The 22,183-nt window shown below is 45.2% G+C and overlaps 1 protein-coding gene across 1 annotated transcript in view; it reads left to right on the top strand.

The window, feature by feature from the left end:
- Uch (Ubiquitin carboxyl-terminal hydrolase) overlaps positions 1-22,183 on the top strand; it is a 118,854-nt gene that overhangs the window by 7,552 nt on the left and 89,119 nt on the right. Inside the window, exons 4-7 of the mRNA XM_075878842.1 lie at positions 14,084-14,166; positions 16,124-16,171; positions 16,352-16,427; positions 18,161-18,219. Coding sequence (XP_075734957.1) covers positions 14,084-14,166; positions 16,124-16,171; positions 16,352-16,427; positions 18,161-18,219 — 266 coding nt within the window. The remainder of the gene's footprint in view (positions 1-14,083; positions 14,167-16,123; positions 16,172-16,351; positions 16,428-18,160; positions 18,220-22,183) is intronic.

Genomic DNA, 22,183 nt, shown 5'->3' with positions numbered 1-22,183 from the left:
TCCTAAAAAGCTGCTCTAAAACTAACTCGCATTGCTCCAAAACACTCCTTTCTATGCTCCGAACTTGCTCTAAAACTCTCCTTTTACTGTGCCAAAGCTGCTCCCTGAGCTGCTCTAAAACACTGAAGTCCACTTTCATCCCTGAACACTTTTCACAATCTTGAAGCTTGGTTGCGCAAAATCAAAGAGGACAATAAAGAACAGAGTAATACAAGACGGAGCGCTATGTTTGTTCTTGTCCTCTTCGATATTGTGCTACCAAGCTTTACGATTATGAAGTAACTAGCCACCCAATGCATTATTTTAGGCTAATTTTCGCCATCTTGTGAGTGCATTCTACTTACCGCAGCAACGTGACTCTGTAGTGACCCACTTTTTGACAGCAAATCACTCCTAGCTTGTCACGATATATCTTTAAGCATGTGTGCTTATTGTATTTATTTAGTGCATGTTATTTGTGAGTCCATTAAATAAAAATCACAGATTTCCTTTTAGAAGTTTCATATTGTTGAGATGATGCACAAAGTGCTACCGATCTCCCCCTTGCGTAGTGCAAGTTTGTAGGCATTTACAGAGCTCCTGTACCGTTACATCATCTTATTTCAAGCTCTGATAATTCAAACGAGAACCTTTGATTGAGCTACCGTGTTTTCAGTGTAATTAAGGGGATTGGGAAAGAAAATGAAGCTCTCTGGTTGTAACTTTTACTGCTTAAGTAAACATCGAGCATGCCAATTCCTAAATGTATTGGTGCGATATTGTCACGACGTCAAAACAGAGGTCTTGCCACAGAGATTGAGACACCAAAAGCAGGTCGGTCTTTTTATCAGAATGCGCAAGCGAGTTCTTCTTTTTCGTCCATTTCGTAGTTCTTCGTGGCACATGCACAACTGCCATTGTCTTTCTTGAGCAAGCACGTGACATTTGCCTCCCTCCGAAAGAGGCATCGTCTAGATGCTCAACTGAGATCGTCTACCAGGCATATGAAGTGGTCGTACCAAAACGGTAACCGGGAGCTAATTAACTCGATAAATACGGTTTCATACGCACGATGTGCACGACTTCGGGTAAATGCTTTTGGCGCTTAGAACTACAATTAGTGTCAGGAACAACTTCGTAGTTTACGTCGTTCAAGCATCGCGTGACGCTGTATTGGCCAAAGTATCGTCTTAGCAGTTTTTCAGACAGTCCATGCCGACGTATCGGAATCCGGACCCAGACCTTGTCGCCTGGTGTGTAGCTAATAAACTTGTGTCGGGTGTCGCAGCGTTGTGCATCTTGACGCTGCTGATGACAGATGCGCACGTGCGCGAGCTGTCTGGCTTCTTCGGACACTGAGTGAATTCTTCGGCTTGTACATGGATGTCGTCACACTCATGCGGCAACATGGCGTCCAACGTTGTCGTGACTTCGCGACCATAGATCAGACTGAACGGTGTCATTCCAGTGGTTTCTTGTCGAGCCGTGTTATAGGCAAAGGTCACGTACGGCAATATCTGATCCCAGTTTTTATGTTCCGTGTAAACGTATATGCTGATCATGTCTGTGAAAGTCCTATTGAGGCGCTCCGTCAGTCCGTTTGTCTGCGGATGGTATGCAGTTGTTCTCCGGTGAGTTGAATTGCTGAGTCTGAGATCCGACTTCAAAAGCTCCGCGGTGAAGGCAGGTCCTCTGTCTGTGATCACTGCTGTCGGAGCGCCATGCCAAAGGACGATTGTGATGAGTGAAGAAAACGACGACGGAAGTGCGGGGCAAGGCGCATGTGATTTCGAGCCAACTGTGCGCGTGAGGTCAGCCAACCAGCTGATGACCTGTGGTGGCCCATAGAGGTGGCTTACCACGATTGGGTCACGTGTGACCATTACGTGGCGGTAAGCTTGGTGGCTGGGGACGAGCCGAAGCATCGGCAGACGGAAGACAGCGGGCCGAAGCGTCGGACGCAGGCGATCCAGGTTCCGGCCAGGGAACGCGGCCGTCCACGCTGCTGCCGTCCAACCACCAGCTGGGGCGGCATTGCCGGCACGAGTACTGCATCTCGGGGCGCGGCCTGGCCTGCTGTTCTCTTCCTTGCTGAGGGCATCGCGGATCTCAGCGAAGCGTCTCCGTGGTCACACGTTCGGCACAGCGATGTACGTGGCCTGGCTAATGGTCACGGTTGCGCCGAGCATCGCGTCTCGACGCAAGCTGTTCGCTGGACGGCCTGGCCATTTACACCCATGGAGCATCGTGTCTCCGATGCGGGTTCACTGCTTCGTAGTCGTACCCGCGCCCCCACTCCGCCAAGCGTAACCGTCACCATAGCATCACACATCGAGACGCACCTCGCTCCCGATCGCCTGTCACCGCCTCCTGCCCTGCACCTCTGCGTTCGTCGGACCCCCTATCTCATCGTGAGGTTTTGAAACTTTTCTCCTTGAACTGGCGTTCTATAGTTTTTTCATTCGATCAGACAGTTTTGTTACTTATTCGCCTTCGTGGTTTTTCTGGTTCTATATTCTATTTTTATCTTTCGTGTTCTGTCATAAACGTCGTGTGTGTTGTTACCAGGCTGTCTCAAAGTCCATTTCTCTTTGCGCGACGCACAAAACAAGTGTTGACTAACCTTAGCCCTGAAATAGAATAAATTTTCATTACAATAAATGGATCCTGGCAGGCTCGCTGTCTTCCAGGCTCGCTGGCCGGAACCTGGATCACCTGCATCCGATGCTTCGGCCCGCTGTCTTCCGTCTGCCGATGCTTCGGCTCGTCCCCAGCCACCAAGCTTACCGCCATGTAATGGTCTCACGTGGCCCAATCGTGGTACGCCACCTCTATGAGCCACCACAGGTCATCAGCTGGTTGGCTGACCTCACGCGCACAATTGGCTCGAAATCACACGCGCCTTGTCCCGCACTTCCGTTGTTGTTGTCGTTTTCTTCACTCATCACAACGATGTTTTCGATGAAGAACTGAGTGGCTTCTGCTGCTGTGCCACGCTGCATAGCTTTAGTATCCGCATAACTGGAGAGGTAATCGGTGGCCACAATAATCTATCTGTTCCCTGTTGTGGAAGCTGGAAAGGGACCCAGGAAATTCATTCCAATCTGGGTGAACGGTATTTCTGGGGCTTCGACTGGATGTAAAAGACCAGCTGGCTTGCTGGGAGGCGCTTTGCATCTTTGGCAGTCGGTGCAAGTTCGCACGTGATAATTAACAGCAGCAGTTAACTTTGGCCAGTAGTACTTGCATCGTAGTTGGCACAATGTTCGGGTGTAGCCTAGATGACCAGAAGTTGCTTCATCATGGCACGCTTCCATAATTTCTTTTTGAAGAGAGGCAGGCACGACGAGCAAGTGCGGGTTACCGGTTGGTGAGAAGTTTTTCTTGTAAAGAACATCGTTTCGCAAGCAAAAAGATGGCAGTCCTCTAGCAAATAACCGCGGCACGTCTTTACGTCGTCCTTCTAAATATTCAACGAGTGGTAACAGCTCAGGGTCACTGCGCTGCTCTCGTGCAATAGCAGCCGTGTTGACTACTCCCAAGAATGCCGCGTCGATGTTTTCGTCATCAGGAGCGAGTTTCCACTGGCAACCGTGAGAGACAGTCGGCGTCGGCATCCCAGATTTATAGACGATGGTCATGTCGAACTCTTGAAGCCTTAGGCTTCAGCGCGCCAAACAGCCAGATGGATCTTTAAGGTTGGTCAGCCAGCACAAAGAGTTATGGTCGCTAACAACCTTGAAGGAGCGGCCGTACAAATATGGACGAAATTTGATGACCGCCCACGCCACGGCGACACACTCTTTCTTGGTAGTCGAGTAGTTCTCCTCCGTGCGAGAGAGAGGTCTGTTGGCGTGCGCTATTACTCTTTCACAGCAGTCTTGCCACTGCACCAGAACGGCACCCAGACCTACATTGCTGGCGTCAGTGTGAAGTGCTGTAGGGGCTTCCTGGTCGAAGTGCGCAAGGACTGGAGGTGTTTGCAGGCGTTATCGTAGTTCATTGAATGCCATTTGCTCTTGTTCACGCCAAAAGAAGGTGACGTCCTCACGTGTGAGTCGTGTCAATGGGGCCACAATAGACGAAAAGTAAATATAGCCAAGTAAATATTAAAACACTTGAAATGATTCAAAGAAAAGCAATCCGATTTGTATATAATCGTTACAGTGCTCTTACGTCACCCAGCGAACTGTTAAAAAAAGCTGACTTGGATACATTGCAGGCAAGACGGCAACACGATCGATTAAAGTACATGTTCCTGCTTTACCACGACAAGCTACGCATAGACAAGCACGCGTACATAAAAACGGTTCACCGCCGATCAACTCGTTCTGAGCATCCAAAAAAAAAACTGAAGGAATATTCTTGTCAAACAAAAGCTTTTAAAAACTCATTTTTTCCGCGCACTGTCACTGATTAGAATGCTCTTTCTGCCGATCTGGTGAACTGCGAGACCGTTCAGTCGTTCGTGGAAAAACTCAAACACCAGCAACCCACTTGACTTTGATCTTTATTTGCGCTTCGCCCTCTATTATTCCACCGCGCATCCTGAACAGGCTTCCATTTATATTCCACTTTCTATCACTTTTTTCATATCAATGCGTAGTATTTTTGAAATGTTGCCGATTTTTGAACTGTTATATGGTGTTTGTTTGTTAGTTCTGAGTGTACAGATGTTTGTCGTCATAGTTTTTTTTACGTGTACGCGTAAACCACTACAATTGTGTAAGCACTAGCGTTTTACTTTGATGCACTAGTTCTTGATGATGTAGCTCTACGTGACGTGTTTCCTTTCCTGTTGCATCTTCATATGTTTCCTTTTTTGTATCACCCACCCCTGCCTAAGGCCTCATGTGTGAGGCTGGCAGTATTTCTGAAATAAATAAATAAGTCCTCGATAAATCGCCGTTAATAGGCGAACAACCCTAAGAAGCGTCTCACGGCCTTTTTGTCGCATGGTGCAGGAAATTGCACTACGGCGTCTATTTTGGCCGGGTCAGGTTGAACACCCTCGTGACTGACGACGTGGCCTAGGAAGCTGAGTTCGTTGAAACCAAAGTGACATTTTTCTGGTTTTAAAGTAAGACCGGCCGAACGTATGGCTTGGAGGACGGTGAATAGACGGCTGAGATGTTCTTCGAAGGATGCTGAGAATACAATAACATCCTCCAGATAGACCAAGCACGTTTGCCACTTCAGGCCTGACAGTACGGTGTCCATGAGACGCAGAAAAGTGGCTGGCGCCGAGCACAACCCAAAAAGAAGCACCTTAAATGCGTAAAGGCCATCGGGCGTCACAAAGGCCGTTTTTTCACGATCTCTCTCGTCGACTTCTATCTTCCAGTAGCCGCTTCGGAGGTCCATTGAAGAGAAATAGCGTGCATGACGCAGCCGATCGAGTGAATCGTCTATGCGAGGCAGTGGATAGATGTCTTTCTTCGGGACTTGGTTCAACTTGCGATAATCAATACAGAAGCACAAGCTGCCGTCTTTTTTCTTGACCAAAACCACGGGGGACGCATAAGGACTTTTCGAAGGTTGTATGACATCATCCACAAACATCTTCTGTACTTGCTTCTGAATCTCCTCGCGTTCTTTCGGAGCCACACGGTAGGGGTTCTGCCGAATCGGTCACGTGTTGTCTTCATTAATGATGCGGTGCTTGGTCAATGGTGTTTGCTGGTCTTTTGACGTTACGCGAAAAGCAGTCTTCGAATTGGTCAAGCAAGCGCTTTCTATCAGAGGGCGGTAGCATGGAGCAGATGTCCACCGACAAAGTTGTTGAGGCAGAGACAGTCGCGTTGTCTGGTTGCAAAGCAAAACTATCCACGACTTGTCTACATCGTCGTAGTAGGCAAGGCGGTGCCCTTCTGGATTTGACGGGGTTCGTTGCTGAAGTTTGTGAGGAGCACTTCTGCCTGTCCACCAGTAAGCGCCAGGACGCCTCTCGCGATGAAAATGCCTTTCGTGAGAAAAAAAGCGACTATGTGCTCCGCTATCACATCTTTGTAGCAAGGCCACCCACTGGACACCGACACAAGGCAGCAGGATCTCAGTGGGAGCGTCACATCGTCGGCTTTTGCAAACGGCCGCGTGGTTCGTCGCTGCTGTTGGCGACATACGGATGAGTGCAAAACATCACCATACGTTGAGGGATGTTGATAACAGCGCCATGATTGTGAAGAAAATCCATGCCCAAAATTAGCTCTTTACAGCAGTCTGGCAACAGGACGAAAGTGGCCACGAAGCTAGATGCCCCGATGCGAAGTCGATTGGTGCATTTACCCGTGTAGTCATCAGCTGACCACCAGCACTCCTTATGTGCAGCCCTGTCCACAGTGTCTTGACCTTTATAAGGCGGTCAGCGAGCTCTTGTCGCATGATTGAGAAGTCGGCGCCAGTGTCGACCAGTGCTGTATTGTGATGTCTGTCAATGAGAACGCCAAGATCGGCACGTACAACTTCATCGGCATTAGTATTCGTTGTCGTTGTCATCATATCTTCTTGCGATGATGGGGGGAACTTTTTGGTGTCTCGAGGATTGGCAACCTTGCCCCCGGAGGTCGCAGCAGTTAGTTCCCCCGCGCGAGCTAGGTGAACGGCCTCTGGTGACGTCCGCGTAGCCCTGAGGGAAGTCACGGTGATGCGCAGGAGATGGAGATCGCCAGCGACGCGGTGTAGTTGCTTGGCAAGTCGACAGTTGATCAGCATCGTGGGCGCGATGGTCATCAGAGTGGAAAGAAGCGGGACGAGAAAAATTCCCGAACCCGGAATCGCCATGACGGCAATAGCGGGCAACGTGACCTGGTTCTCTGCAGCGGAAGCAAATAGGTGGGCGGTCGGCCATGCACCATAAGTCAGTTTGGCGAACTGCTGGTCGTCTCATAAAATCCCGTTGCCACCAAGGTACGGCAGCGGGTCGTGTCTAGAAGGGCGTCGCCTCAAATGACGGTAGAGGATGACGGTCCGCATCTGCGTAGCTTGCTGGATGTGGCTCAGGACTTGGCGCGGGTGGTTAAACGGCTTGCCTGAACTCCTGGCGGACGATTTCGGCTACAGATGCAAGTGGCGGTTGGGTAGGAGGAACGCAGAGGGCCCGAAGTTTCTCACGCAGCGTTTTACTAATCATTTGTCGCAGGGAACTTTTGCAGACGGCAGTGTTCTGAGCTGCAGCACTTGCTGCGGTGTGGTTCGGCAGGCGGTCAAAGTGTCGGCATCATTGTTGCAGTGCTCGCTTGATGACAGTCGCCTCTCTTATGAATTAATCTACTGTATAGTGGATTTCGTACCAGGCCCGCAAACACTGGTTCCTTAACACCCTGCATTAGGTGACGCACCATCTTACACTCGGGCATGTCAGGGTCAGCACGTTGAAACAGACGAATCATACCATCTGCATACATGGCAGCTGTTTCGTTGGGTTTTTTAACCCGGGCCTTGATCAGTTGCTGTGCGCGATCCCATCGGTCCGAGTTCGAAAATGTGGCGAGGAGCTTTTGACGGAAATCTTCCCAAGATTATAAAGTAGCCCCGCGGTTCTCATACCACGTGCAAGCGCTATCTTCCAGTGCGAAATATGCACGGCCAAGTTTGTGCTGTTCACTCTAGTGGTTAGATACAGCGACCCGTTTGAACTGTTCGAACCAGTTTTCGATATCTTCGTACTCTTCCCCACGGAAAACTTCTGGAACGCGAGCATGTTCAAGAAGTCACCTGTGAGGGAAGAGTGGTCTGTGGTGGAAGGATAACCGTGGATGTGGTAGGAGCTGCCATGCTGGTAAGAGGCGGAACAGGTGCAGACTCCGAACTTAGGCCTAGTAGGCGCCGACTGAATCGGTTCACTGGAGTCGTGACGAGGGGGTGCAGTGTGGTATGCTGGGCCGTCACATACGTTTGCAATTGCTGTCACCTAGTTTACTTGGCGGTTGTCCATCACAATAGCTTTAACAGCTGCATTGTGTCACGAGGCTGTTTAATCAAAACACTCGTGTAAGTTCATATATTGTCAGATGACTTCATCGTCATCAAGAAAAGCAAGACCACTTGTATGCACGCACACACACACACGCATGCACACTCACAACTAAATATATTTACTAGAGCGATGCGAATACCAAAATTTTAGGTGCGAAGCTAATTCGATTGCTAGAGTTTAAGTGTGAGGTGAATTGAATATTTTTCTAATATATGTCCAATATTTGATATTTTTCAAATACTTCAAAGTGAACTTACAGAAAAAAAGTTGCAGAAGATCCTTAAGCACATTCTTGAAAGTGTTTCTTTTAGCAAGGTTGGTGAAGTGCTGGAGGGATTGTGTCCTGAAGTTGTTTTATCAAGGATGAGGCAATGGAGAAGCTGAATTGCATTTATTTATGTGATTTGGTGCAACCAATGTGGTGTCACAACACTTTACACATAAAAAGGAAAAGACGCTATTTCCTTTGCATCTCCTTCTCCTTCAACTTCTGTGAAAGCCCAACTGATTTGGTGGACAAGTACACGCTCCCTTCGAATTAGGAATTCCTAATCTACCTCATAGACATAAACATGTAAGAAAACCTATAATTTTAGGTGCTTAAAATATTCGGCGTCTGGTTTTTTGAACTTTCTGGCCAAATTTTGGGCCCAAAACAGCATTAATTGCCATGTATATTGCGCTGCTCTGCCGGGTTTATGGTCTCCTATGTTGCAACCAGCGTTTTCTTGAGTCATTACATTTGCGACTATAGCAAAGTCTGAAAGGCAGCTTCGCTGCAATGTGAGTTTGTTATGAAGTGAAGTGTACAAAGTTATTTGAAGGGGCCACAGTTAATCAGATGTTGACTATTTTGTCTTCAAGAAGTTTGAATACTACAAGTAGTAAAATTGTGCTGGGAATTGAGTTGAGTAGCAAACATAGCAAATACTATTAGAAAAATATTCGAAAGTTTGAATATTCTCACACCCCTAGTACTTACAAGATAAATAGATATCAGGCATAACGAACGTCCAGCACGCAAAATGAAAGCTACATAAAGTACTCATGGCTATTTATTGAAATGGGGGAACGCACAAGTCGTACAGAAATGTCAGTGTTCATGATGAAGGGCACAGACATCTTTGAGGAGGGCACATGCACAGGCATCGAATGTAGGTGATGTGATGAAGGCGTTGGTAGCATGCCCTCGTGGTGTTCGCTAGCTGAAGACTGTGGTTGACATTAGAGATGCCAGTCTTCCCAGGCCAACGCCCTGTGACTAGCGTGAGTCTGACTAATGCAAGATGCTTGGAAGAAGGTTGGGTGCATGTTTAGGTGGGAGCCTGCAGCCGTCCTTGCATGGCCACTGCACAGGCCGTCACTCTTGCATCCTGGTCACCTTCACTCCATTACGTCTTGGCAATGTCTCCTGCTATGCCCTTTTGCATCTGTGGCTTTTCTCTGTGAACCAGTGGGGAGGTTGCGCGTTGGTATACCGGGTTCTACATACGCTCACGCGTTGTATTTTCACATTTTCTTCTTCGACAATTTTTCCCCGACAAAGCTTGTATCCGTCGTGTCGGCCGTTGTCCTCGTATTTGAATGTGCAACTTCATAACATTCGTGCACTTTTTAAAACTCCTCACACAGTGTTTTCTGGAGTTGCAACAGGTTGTCTCTCAAGCATTGGCTGTAGATGTCACCACGTCTGCTAATTTTGTAGAATTGCTGCTGTGACAGACATGCATTACTACTCTGGATTTTCTCCCTGCGATGAATTCTACTTGGATTCATACATTCACATTACAGAAAATAAGATAAGTGAGTTTCTTCAGGAGGGGGGGGAAGGTATGCGGGTAACTTTGCCATTGTGTTATGACTATGTTCTCTCTGGGGGGCCAACGGAAACACAGATGTTTTTTTTTTTTTTTTTCAAGGGGTTGGGGCTTCAGCTTCCCTGTGCCCATCCACGGTGCCGCCCCTATAAATAACGATGGTTCCTTTCTTGTGCAAGTTGCTAATGGGCTGTCATCTTTTACACTGTTCCTGTGTCGGCGCTTCTGTACCTAGGCAATGCTGTGACTTAGTGAAAATCCAGTGCACTATTAGGAACATGTCTGCTGATTTACAGGCTGCTGGTGCCATCTCTTCTTTTTCTATTTTTCTTTTCACATGCGATTTCATTTGACTGGCCCTTGTATATGCCCAAGATATCCATAGCAATTCTTTTCATTAGGAGCTGCTGCTGCGAGGCATTTACAGCATGTGCTTCCTGACCCATGTGTTAAGGCAGCAGATGATGCATTAATGGTGCCATCAAAGCCAAAATTGTTTTACTCAGAGACCTCAGAATTGCCTGAAAAGAAAGTGAATGCATGCATTTTTATTTCTTTATCGTCGAGGCCTCGCACCACCATGGACACACCTGAAATAGCTCAAACGACCTGCTGGTATATTTGTTAGAGGTATTGGTACTTATGACAGGTCAACAGGTGTTTGCATACATAGTCTCACATACATATAATGTCCCGTCACACAGGGTGGCTTCCATTCTTAGCTTTGCTTTGCTGAAAGATGGCATGTATGCTTGGCTGCATAACGCCTGTGAATTGAGGTGAAGCAGAGTTTTGGAGTGGCTATTGCAATAAACAGATTGGGGCACAAAAACGCTTGTTTAAGGCTATGACAGTTAACATGATGGTAGTGGTGACTTCTGTCAACACCAGTTTGTACAAGCCGCCCACTTCACTGTGTGCAACAACATCCTTTACCGCAAAAATTCTTTGCCCGATGGTCGCAAATGGCTGCTCATGATACCACGACGCATGCGTTCTCACATCTGCAGTTCCTTCCATGCTGCTCCTCACCATGGTCACGGTGGCATACTAAAGACTTATACTCGGCTCGGGCAACGTTTCTACTGGTGTGGAATGTATCACTTTGTCTGCCAGTACATTCGCTCTTGCACGGTGTGCCAGCGGTGTAAAGTTCATCAGCGCTCTTCTGGCGAGTTGCAGCCACTTCTCTGCCCTGCTCGTCCCTTTGATCGCGTCGGCATAGACCTATATGGCCCACTTCCCTGCAGTTCTTTGGGGAACAGATGTATGATTGTCCTGCAGTTTCTTGGCGAACAGATGAATCATTGTCGTTGTCGATCATCTGACACGCTATCCCAAGGCAACAGCACTACCAGCCGCCACTGCTCGTGATGTTGCATTTTTTTTCTGCGAATCCCTTTGATTGCGTCAGCATAGAACTGTATGGCCCACTTCCCTGCAGTTCTTTGGCTAGCATACGTATGATTGTCCTGCAGTTTCTTGGCGAACAGATTAATCATTGTCGTCGTCGATCATCTGATGCGCCATCCCAAGGCTGCAGCACTACCAGCCGCCACCGCTCGTGATGTTGCATTTTTTTTCTGTGAATTTTGTTCTGCGACATGAAGCCCCACGTGAACTGCTTAATGACAGAGGGCGCGTGTTCTTCGTCGTCGTCCAAGCCTTTCTTGCTGCATGCCATATTATTCACCTCAAGTCTACTGCACACCAACTGTGAATGAACGGCTTGACAGAGATGTTCAACTGCACGCTCGGTGACATAACTATGTATGTCGCATCAGATCACAGCAACTGTGACACTGTTTTACCATTTGTCACATGTGCATACAACACTGCTACTCAAGGTACCACTGGTTTTTTTTGCCCTTTTTCCTATTGTACGGACGAGAGCCCTCTTGTACCATGGACACCGTGCTTCTATACTGACCTGACGCTTCCTAATGCACGCTGGTGTCTTAAGCGGCGAGATGTGCGGAGGACTGTAGGCAGCTGGCTCATAAACCTACAACCGCCACTCAAAGGCACGAAAAAATGTGACATTACAGTGATGCGATTTCACCAGACTTCACGATTGGTTCTCTAGTTTCGCTATAGATACTGTATGCCTCGTAGTCCTCGCCTTACAAACACTTTTCTTGCATGCTATGATGGCCCCTATTGCATCATAAAACGCACGTCCCCTGTCAACTGCATAGTTAAGCCCATGGCCCCGTCCCGCGACCTCAGACATTGCGGTTGTGACACGGTTCACATCAGCAGGCTAAAAGCGTTTACTATCCTTTGATGCTGCCCACGCCTTGAACCACCAGGAAGGCTCGTCTTCTCTCTCGGGGGCAATTGCAGGTGAAGAGGAGAAAGGGTCATCAGTTGCTGTGTGCGAGATCTTCGTTTTGTCTGACCGGCGCTATCCTGACTGCAAAGTCTTAACTGCTATGTGAAGAAATTGTCATACGATAATATTATAATACGTAAAAGTATGATCAATTTTATGGTCAGTGTCTCCTTTACTTATTTATTGCCAGCCAGATGTGCCCGATCCGACTGTTTACCATACTCTCCTCTAGCCCCTTCCTACTTTTTCCTGTTGGCTAGCCTTTATGTCTGCTTTGCATTCATGGGGGAAAGTATTCTTTAGGTGGTGCCTCACAACTGAAGTCAGACGAGGTAATTTTTTGCTCTGTTGTGTTCAGATCCGTTGGGCGGCATGTGGTATCCCTCGTTGTCACTATGTTCGCTATCACACTAGCTTTAAGAGACCCGGTGTTCTGAAATGGCACATCTCTGTTCGAGATGCTGCGGGGGTACCAATGGGCGTACGTTCACACAGAGCTGCTGCATGCATTGCCATTTACATGTGCCACACCAGCGTTGTGAGGTGGCAGTGTCATTGCTTTGAGCCACAAAGAAAGGAGCTCAAAGGAACAAATTTGAAGGAGGCATGATATTGGAGAGGGACAGAATGTTGATCACATCTTCATTGGAATGTGCTCAGACACAAGTGCGACACAAGCAGTCGTGCCCTTTAGGTGGCATCGCACCACGACCACTTCCTGAGCCAAGGCACACTGCAGGTTCTCACGTAACAGTGAGCACTTGCAGTGGCATTGAATAAATATTGAGCAGGCATTCGTATGGAAAACCATTTTTTTTCTTTTCAGTAACCCTTTTATATTGACATTGTGGATATGTGGTGGTGCATGCATAATGGAGGGGTGAAATGTATTGGGCCTCTTGACAGCTAATGGCCCCCTTCTCAATTTTGGGAAGCTTTTCCGCTTGACACCAATGTACTGAGGCAAAAGTAACTTGGGAAAAAAATATCTAAGCCTGATAATTTCTTGTATGTTTTTTTCCTCTTCAGTCAGCATACGATTGTAGGTACATGCAGATTGGATAGTTTGTTTGTTTTGCAGGCAGGCAATTTGCTTTATTTGCGGCATAAAAACGTGAATGCTCAGTTAGCAGCTACAAAAACAGCAGGTACTTCCAGGCATATGGATACACAAAAAAAGTTTAGTTAGCCAAATTTGTGCACTTAGGCAGTTTAAAATAAATGGCTTTGAGATACATTGAAGTATATCCAACCAAAAATTTCAAATTCGTTTGAATCAACAGAAGTATAAATTGTCAGAATTCAAATTGTTGACAGTCTACTTCAACAGTTTAATGGTTGTAACTGTTGCGGGACGCTCCACCGGGGAGGTCTAGTGACTAAGGTACTCGGCTGCTGACCCGAAGGTCGCGGGATTGAATCCCGGCTGCGGTGGCTGTATTTTCGATGGAGGCAGAAGTAATGTTGTAGGCCCGGGTGTTCAGATTTGGGTGCACGTTAAAGAACCCCAGGTGGTCGAAATTTCCAGAGCCCTCTACTACGGCATCTCTCATAATCATATGGTGGTTTTAGGACGTTAAACTCCACATATCAGTAAATAATTTGTTGCGGGACCAGCCTTTGTTGGATGCAGCATACTTCCACTCTGGCAAAGACAGGTCCTGAAGTAGAAATGTTCATTAAAATTTGTTTCTTTTTTTTTTTTTTTGCGCGCCTATATCCTTTGAAACTTTCCGCTGGTGTATCGCCTGACTAGTGTTATTGCTTCTTTTTAGTCTTTTACTTTATATGCATTTAATACCGTGCAAAATTATATGTCTTTGTTATATTGCTTTTTCACAGATTACAGTAGTTTTGGCCTTTCCCTTGAAAATCCTGATGGGATTAGCTGAGACCAGAAAATAAAAATAAAAAAAGAAGTGAACAGAGATAATCTAATAAGAATGATAATGTGCCCTTCTTACTTTTGCCTTTCAGCTGACTCTATGATCAATAAATTCCTGGATGCTACTTCAGTCATGAACTCTGATCAAAGGGGATCCTACTTGGAGCAGTGCAAGGTAGGGGCTCACTTTACTCAGTAAGCCTTCAGATGACAGGACAGTCATGACTATGCAGTTCTGAAGGCCTGCAGTGAAAATGAAACTACTGCTCGTTGTAGCTCTTACACCAGTCTCTGTTGACACAATTATAAATAGTACCCACACAGTTTGCCTGCGATCAGTAAATGTAAAACCACAACAAGTTTGACGTAGCTGCTGACACATTGTTGGCCCTGCAATGCAAATATGATAAGACTGTGGATGGCGCCCACGCCTTCCTAAAGCCTATGGCCATTTTGATTGTTCGCAAACAGTGTCTTCGCACCTTTGAATCCCACATTTGCGGCATTTCATGCTTCACAGGCTCATTCGAATTTAGCAGCATGCCAAACAAGACCAAATTAATGAAAGTTTCATGTCGTTGAACAGTACACATGCTGGCCAGGATCGGAAAGCACGCCCGGAAAATAAAACTTTACGAATGAACGGGTGTCATATTAACGGGCTTTTACTGTAATACATAACATGGGTAACTGACGGTCGCTGAGACCAAAAAATTATATCAAGTGATGGGAAATAGAGTCGAGGGTGGCAGAGAGTTAGGTGGGGTGAAGAAGTCAAGAAGTTTGGAGGAATGAAATGGAATCTGTTTGTACATGGTGTAAATTGAAGATAATTGGATCAGATGTGTGCTGTTGGGTCTGGATATAGTAACAAGCTATTCGCTTTATCTAATGGCTGTAGCATCTGATGCGAGGTTTTATGCATACAGCTCAGTGGAACGCCTATATCAGGGGTGGTCCAACTGTGCCAGTTGCGACATTTCGCTACAATTTCATATGCCTGTTCCTCGTTGCACACATTCAAGTACAGCTTGTGTCAACTGCACCAAAGTTCCCTAGTCGACCTGTTAACACTGCATCGGACCATTTAAGGCCCAGAAATATTCTTGGTTCCAACAAACACTACTAGAACTTTTCCATATTGCCCCCGATGCTTCTCGATCCATTCCAGCTGTGCACTTTTTTCATTATATTCAGCACAGCAGCAGTTTCTCTGCCGCCGTGTCTGCCTTCGTTGTTGAAAGTTAAGCATGCTGTTGATAGGCTCTTTTGTTTGTTTGGAAAGTGCCGATAACACGTAGAAGAAGGATTCTTATATTTCATGAGTCATTCCACATAGTATCCTATTGAGATCAATCCCAGCAAATCGTTCCTTGATAGGCAAAAAATTCACGAACAAAGGGTGTCACCAAAGATGTTTCGATAAGCAGACTTCTTCTTCAAGGCTGCCTTTCAAGAAGAGCGTCCCTACCCTTTATACTTATGTTGAACGTCAACTCCATCTTGGTTCATTTTGTACCAGTTTAATTTTTCACAAGACTTTTTTCTGAATAATTGGAAAATTGGTTGGGCTCATCTAAAAGTCCTTGACAGTAAACGAGAATATCATTCGCTGCCTTCACCTCTAAAAAGTATTGAGTACGGTGGAACTGATTCATAGTGAGTTTTGGCGATTATTGAATTTACTATCTACACAGGCTATTTAAAACAGCATGTTCTAATCTGCAATGTTTTTTGCCTTCTTTCTTTAATTGTTAGACTGAAGGTTTTCTGGATAGGACATTTTTTTCTTTTTGGATTGACATTATGACGCCTCTCATTCGAAGAAACTGTATGTGCACGCTTTCCTTGTCTCCAGCAAAGTAACGCTCTTCACCAATGCAGAGCGTAGTGAAGTTATAAGAGCATTAGTTGTCCACTCATGAAGCCTGCAAGAATGCGAATGCTCCGTTTAAAGCCATATGAAAAAAAGCTGCAGTGCATGACGTGCCTCTGAACTTTGTGTATAAAAATTGTTCACACAGCATATGAAGGGGATATACTGACTCACCCTTGATGTTTGTGAGCTCTCGAATGCACTAGTGTAACTTAAGTAACTAGAAGGTTGTTTAATAATGAACATCGTCTTTCAGGACATTGCCAACCTTCATGCTGAGTGTGCTAAAGGAGGACAGACTCAGGTTAGTAGAGGCTACTTTTAAATGTCAATTCAGTTCACGGAAATTGCCCCAATAGGAGGGCACACATCAAGATGCAAATAAGCATGAGCATATCATACAGTTGCTGCAATTTCATACTTGTATTTAAAACAATAACCAGGTTTTGAAAAAAAAAATTGTTTTGAAAACTTTTTTTTTCAGGCACCAAGTGCTGATGAAAATGTAGACCTGCACTTCGTCTGCTTGGCAAATGTTGATGGCCATGTCTATGACTTGGGTGAGAAGCCATGTTGATATTGGACAGTTATAGTTTAGCGTTAGCGTGATAGCACAGGTTAAGGGAATGACGCTACCGTGCAGCAAACGTTCGTTGTAGGCAGCGTCTTATAGTTTAGCGAAATAGCACTTACGTGGTTTACGTTCCCCCAAGTAGGATGGTGGCGCCACCTATTAGATGGTTAATAAGTTAAACAGTAAAAATGAAAATAAAACGAGAATGTTTGCCTATGCCACCGCGCGAAGCATTGTTAAAAGTTTATTTTTGTGATAATAAAAGTAAATAAATATGAACCACGTACAAAACGCGAAAACATCTACGTTGCTGATTTGTTTACATTGATCTTGTAGTTAAGCCTAGGCGCGTTCGAAATGGCAAGCTATTTCAAAAACTACGCCAACTTATCCGTAATACTCAGTCATAGAAGCTAACTGAAAGCAAGCGAAGCCACTTTGAACAGTCGTTTGCTGCGAACAAGGTGAATCTTTCAACAACTACGCCAAAACCACTTCGAAGCGGGCATCCGAGAGCGCCGCCATGTTTACGTACACTACGTGCACCTACGCTACCTTAAATCTGAAAAATACCGCGCGTACGGTAAGCGGTACGCGTAACGTACGTATCTGCGCATGCGCAATTCGATTCCGGCATCATGGTACGCCCGGTATCACGGCAAGCCCGGTATAATATAACTCTCTATTAGTGTAGACCTGCACTTCGTCTGCTTGGCAAACGTTGATGGCCATGTCTATGACTTGGGTGAGAAGCCATGTTGATATTAGTAAAAACTGTCGTAGTCACATTGATATTAGTAAGTATTGTGGCAAGCGCCACTCGACTGTTTCGCACTGAGCCACCAGCGGGGACGTTTTGCCAATCCCCATCATTGCATGTGCATTGGTGCGGTCATGCTGTGACGTTCTCAAGAAGAGGTCTATTGCTATGTGAAGTGGAAGTTTTTTCAGCTGAGTGCATTCACACAAAATGGGTCGCAGCATCCAAACATATTATAGCCTTACTTTTTAGTACTCACCGCTAAGTGTCAGAATAGCAGGTTTATCTGAGAAAGTGTCTCTTGACTGACAGTCATTTTTCTATTGTTTTCACTGAGTATTTTTGTACTTCTGTGGAACTAAAAACTTAAACAAAGCATTCGGTGTTTTGCTTCTGGCACTGAGTGTTTCATTTTACACCCTATAGTTTGCAAAGGCAACATTAGTGGTTGGAGAAGTGACATAGGTTTTATGACTTTCACGTCATTACGACTTCAGTGTTGTCGTTTCATATTTAGTTGAGATTTTATTGACAAACAAGTAATATAAATATTCTTTTCTTTGTTGTCGAACAAATATTGGGGAAATTCTCAAAGTAATCAGCAACCTTTAAAGCCAGTGGTGAATAAAGAACGCAAAAGAAGTTCCAACCACTAAAAGTGGCCTTCATGCTCTCCATACATGCGCAGTCTGGAACAAAAATAGATTTTCCTTCACAAACACCGAGAGCACAACTCAGCCTCAATAGTCAGTTAAATTCTTTATGCTGCAGTGGGGCTTATGTATCCAAGTAAAGCAGTAACATGCGATGATAGAAAAAATGTGCTGACAGTGCACTAATATCGCACATACGCATTAGAGTCATTAGTGAAAAGACTTTGACAGCACTGTGTGGATAGCACAAGAATTATGTACTCAGTAGATCCGGTGTGCCTTCTTTGTGTCGAATTTTTTTTGTAGATGGACGCAAGCCATTCCCATTCAACTGTGGCGCTACAAGTGTGCATTCTTTCTTGAAGGTGAGTGATTGTACTGTCACCATTCTTTACAGTGATTTCATTCCTCCGCTAACTGCGCCAATGTGCACCGAATTGTGTTTTCTATGTCATCCTGATAAAATCAACATAAATAGCATCAAACTCCATCAGAGTCTTAGCTTGGCATTGTTGGTATGGTTGGTGAAAATGCCGCTTGCAGGTTGAATAACGTGCAGCTTGATCACGGTGCCTTTGTAGTCACAACCATGTTCCGATAACTGTTCCTCAGAAGAAAGCGCACTTGCATGTGCATCCTGGTTTAAAGGGCCAGTAAACAGCCCTGAGGTCCAAAAAAATTTCAAAAAGAGATATATTTGCAGTTCTTTGCGAACATGCTGCCGTAAGAATTTTGCTAATACGTGCTATATTAAGGAAGTTACAGGGGTTAGAACATCTGTCTAAGTTGATTTCAAAGTTTCGCGCGGCCTCGCCCCCCTTCTCCATTCCATGAAGGGGAAGGCGTAGCCTATCGTCGTGACTCCGCCCACTTTGGCAACGTGACACCACGTGAGCGATTGACGTCTTCGACGAACTCGATCAGTCTCAACGCACTTCTGCTTGCTGCGAAGCGTGGTTGTTTGTTTATCGTTTGCCGCACCAGCCGCGGGTCAACTGTGTGCAAGTGTCGTGTGCGAAGTGTCGACCACAAACGATCAGGTACCCGACGTACGTCGCTGTATGTCCGATTCGCTTCAGCCATGCAGCGCGCAGGACCCCATTGTGAGGCACTCGGTGCTGATGCTTCTTTGCTGCCCAATCGCTCAATTTGCAGCGAACGACAGAGCAACGCTTTTTACCCGTGTTGCTCATTTCAAGGGCGAAGTATGTTCGTATGTGCGCACAGGGGCTGTAGTTGAGCAAGGAGTGCACACGTGCACGCGACAACTGCGAGGCTGGTTCTTTCACTGCAGTGCCAAGAAACAAGGGACAGTTTCGTAGCTGTGGGTGGGAACAGGAACTGACGTTGACTTCACTTCTGTTTTTTCACAACTGATCGGCCAGCTGCGTGCTACGTCACTGCGCGTGCAAGGGGGTCGGTCAGGCGTAGGAAAGATGCGCCGGAATTGTTTTTCAAAATAGAGGCTCTGCGTGGCGCGCAGCGCTGTAATATTCAGAAAACGTGATCGCTGCGGTCCAATCTATCAATTGCTGAGCTTGTATGGGGGGTGTAAAAAAAAAGTCTGAGCCTGTTTACTGGCCCTTTAACCCTTTGAGGCGCTACCAATGAAGAACTGTCTGTAAATGGGTCAAATTGTCACAGCATGGTTTTAAAACCATCAATATTCTATTTCACCAACAATCATTTTATAATAGATTAATTTTTGCATTTTATAGTAATTAATCGAAAATTAAGTTTTAACAAATATCTACTAATTTTGTAGACATTCATTTTTAGTTCTTGCATATATGTAGTCAAATCTGAGAGTAGAAATATAGCGCGAATTGGTTTCCAGTTTTTTTGATATTGAGAAAAGAAAAGATATATATATATATATATATATATATATATATATATATATATATATATATATATATATATATATATTTCGACGTGGCTCCAGGGAAGCGCCACGTCGAACGACTCGTCGACCATGGTATGCCTTCGGAAAAGCGAATATGTGGAACAGTGTGGCGAAAATTGAAGTTGAATGAAAGCACGTCTTTTAGGCAGGAGGTTCATTTCATCTAAACCTCCTTGTATCTTGAACTTTTACACCCCCTGGTCGACACAATTAGCAAGAACAAATGATGTACACCATTGTGCACAAAGTGTCTGAAAGGGTTAAAACATGATGCCACGGGGGGGCCAACGCAACTTCTGTTCAGCAAAACAGCTTGACAACAAAACACAATTGCCGTTGTGTTGACTATTTATCGGCTGACGTCTCGTCTAGAAATGCAGCTGGTAGCTCATTTCGAGCCTTCCTTGCCATGAAACTAAAGCAATGTTCAGTAATAAAGATTCATGTGGGCTGGATACATACTAGAATTTGTCTATCACTTCTATTTCTGGACAATTTGGAGTGAAATCTGGCTCAACTAGCAGTATATATGTATTGCCACGTGCAAGCTGTGGAGGTACATGAAGACGACAGTGCGGACAGGCATGTGCATGATTTATATGGAAGGCAGAAGTGAGAAAGGAGAAGAACGTTCTGGTGCGCGATATGCAAATGACCAACCTGCTGCTGCTTCCTCTAACTGTTCATCACGACCTCAGTCTGCACATCGCGACAGTATATATACGGGTCATTCCATATCTTGAGTACGAGATAAATTTTTGACCATCTGCAATCCTGCTGAAAAAAAAAGTAAAACGCGAAGGTATATGTGATTGTGAGTAAGAGTTATACAAATGGGGTAAATTTTGCAAAAAAATGTTGTTTCCTTGAGAGTGCTTCAAACTTTGGGCACCCAAGTGATACTGTGTCACATAATTTATATATTACTGGTCGGTGTAATCACCATAGAAGAACTTTTTTCCTTAATTTCAAGGCATCAATCTTTCATGACTATGGTATTTTATTTCTTTATGTTTTGAATTTCTTTAGTATTTGCGGCCTCAGCAAAAATTGCAATATGCTGCATGTTTGTCACTTTTTATATTTACAAAAAGTACAGTTTTTTTGCAAATAATATATTTCAATTATGTGTTTTATAGCATTGTATACTAAGTTATCAAATAACTTTGGGAGCACATATGACTAGAATATTTCCAGAATATTGGGACAAAGTTGGGAAAAATAGCGTATTGACTCGTATTGCGACTTCATTTTCACAATGTAGTGGTTTAACCTGTATATGCCCAAACTTAGGAAAATTAACAGAACTTATTTATTTCCTCAAAATGATTGTTTCTACAACCTCAAGAAATGGAATAAGGCTTTTATTTAAAAAAAAACTCTTTCAAACAATGATTTTCGAGCCGTCCTGTGTGTAGGACACATATGTTTGACACACCGTGAACAAAAGAACGTGAGCGCCTATCACTGTCATACAAAAGTTACTGCACACCCAATAACTGACAAACAATGGAGAAAAATATCGGCAGCGTCGACAACAACTTGACTCTATATTACTTTTTTTTTTCGCTGTATGGCGCTCAGCTACACGCACATGAAATAGCTATTTTGTGACTGCAAGCACGTGGCTATTTGTGGCCCAGCGATCACCTTGACTTGCGTGTGACGAGGACAGGGCATCATAAACACACCTTGGGGGGCGCTATGTTTTTGCAGAAAAAAAAGAAAGCATTCGAGTTACCCTGAAAAGTTTCACCGTCCTACATGTAGGACACTGGGCATATACGGGTTAATTAAAAACAAGGCTTACACATTTTCGCGTAGTAGGCTCTGTGGGTAACACATGAAGAGAGTTTCAAAAAAGTGGTTTTACCATCTGAACCATAAAAATTTTACCATCTGAAACATAAGGTAGTAGGAACCTTGCCTATGCTTCGCCTCCACTGCACAGCACGTCAGCGCGAAATTCCTGCGGTGGCTTTTCGGGCAGCGAATAGCATGTCGTACATCTGCTTGTCACTTTTTTTCAGTAATACTACTGTGTAGATCGTGCTAAGATTATAGAAACAACGATGAAGACGACGACGAAATGCAGTTTTGTCGGAACCAGTCGAGGGGCTTTTGCAATTTCCCATAGTCTCACATGGCTGAGGCCTCTTGAACACAGGTACGCAGTAGAAGATAATCAACTTTTAAAGAAAATTGAATGCACTATTTTTAATTGCCAAGTAACTCAAATATGTGATGTTCCCTAATTGAAAGGGAGATGGGGCACACTTGCAAAAATGTCCCCCCCCCCCCCCCCCACCCAGCCTGAACACAAGACCCCCCCATGACTTACATCAATGCATATATGCATACAACACACCACACCATGCATACAAACACACCATGTATGCTAGTGTTCCTACGAGTCATCCGCG

This window comes from Rhipicephalus microplus, chromosome 2 (assembly GCF_043290135.1).
Source record: "Rhipicephalus microplus isolate Deutch F79 chromosome 2, USDA_Rmic, whole genome shotgun sequence".
Lineage (NCBI taxonomy): Eukaryota > Metazoa > Arthropoda > Arachnida > Ixodida > Ixodidae > Rhipicephalus > Rhipicephalus microplus.
Note: the sequence above shows the minus strand (reverse complement) of the source record. Positions and strands in the feature narration are given on the sequence as shown.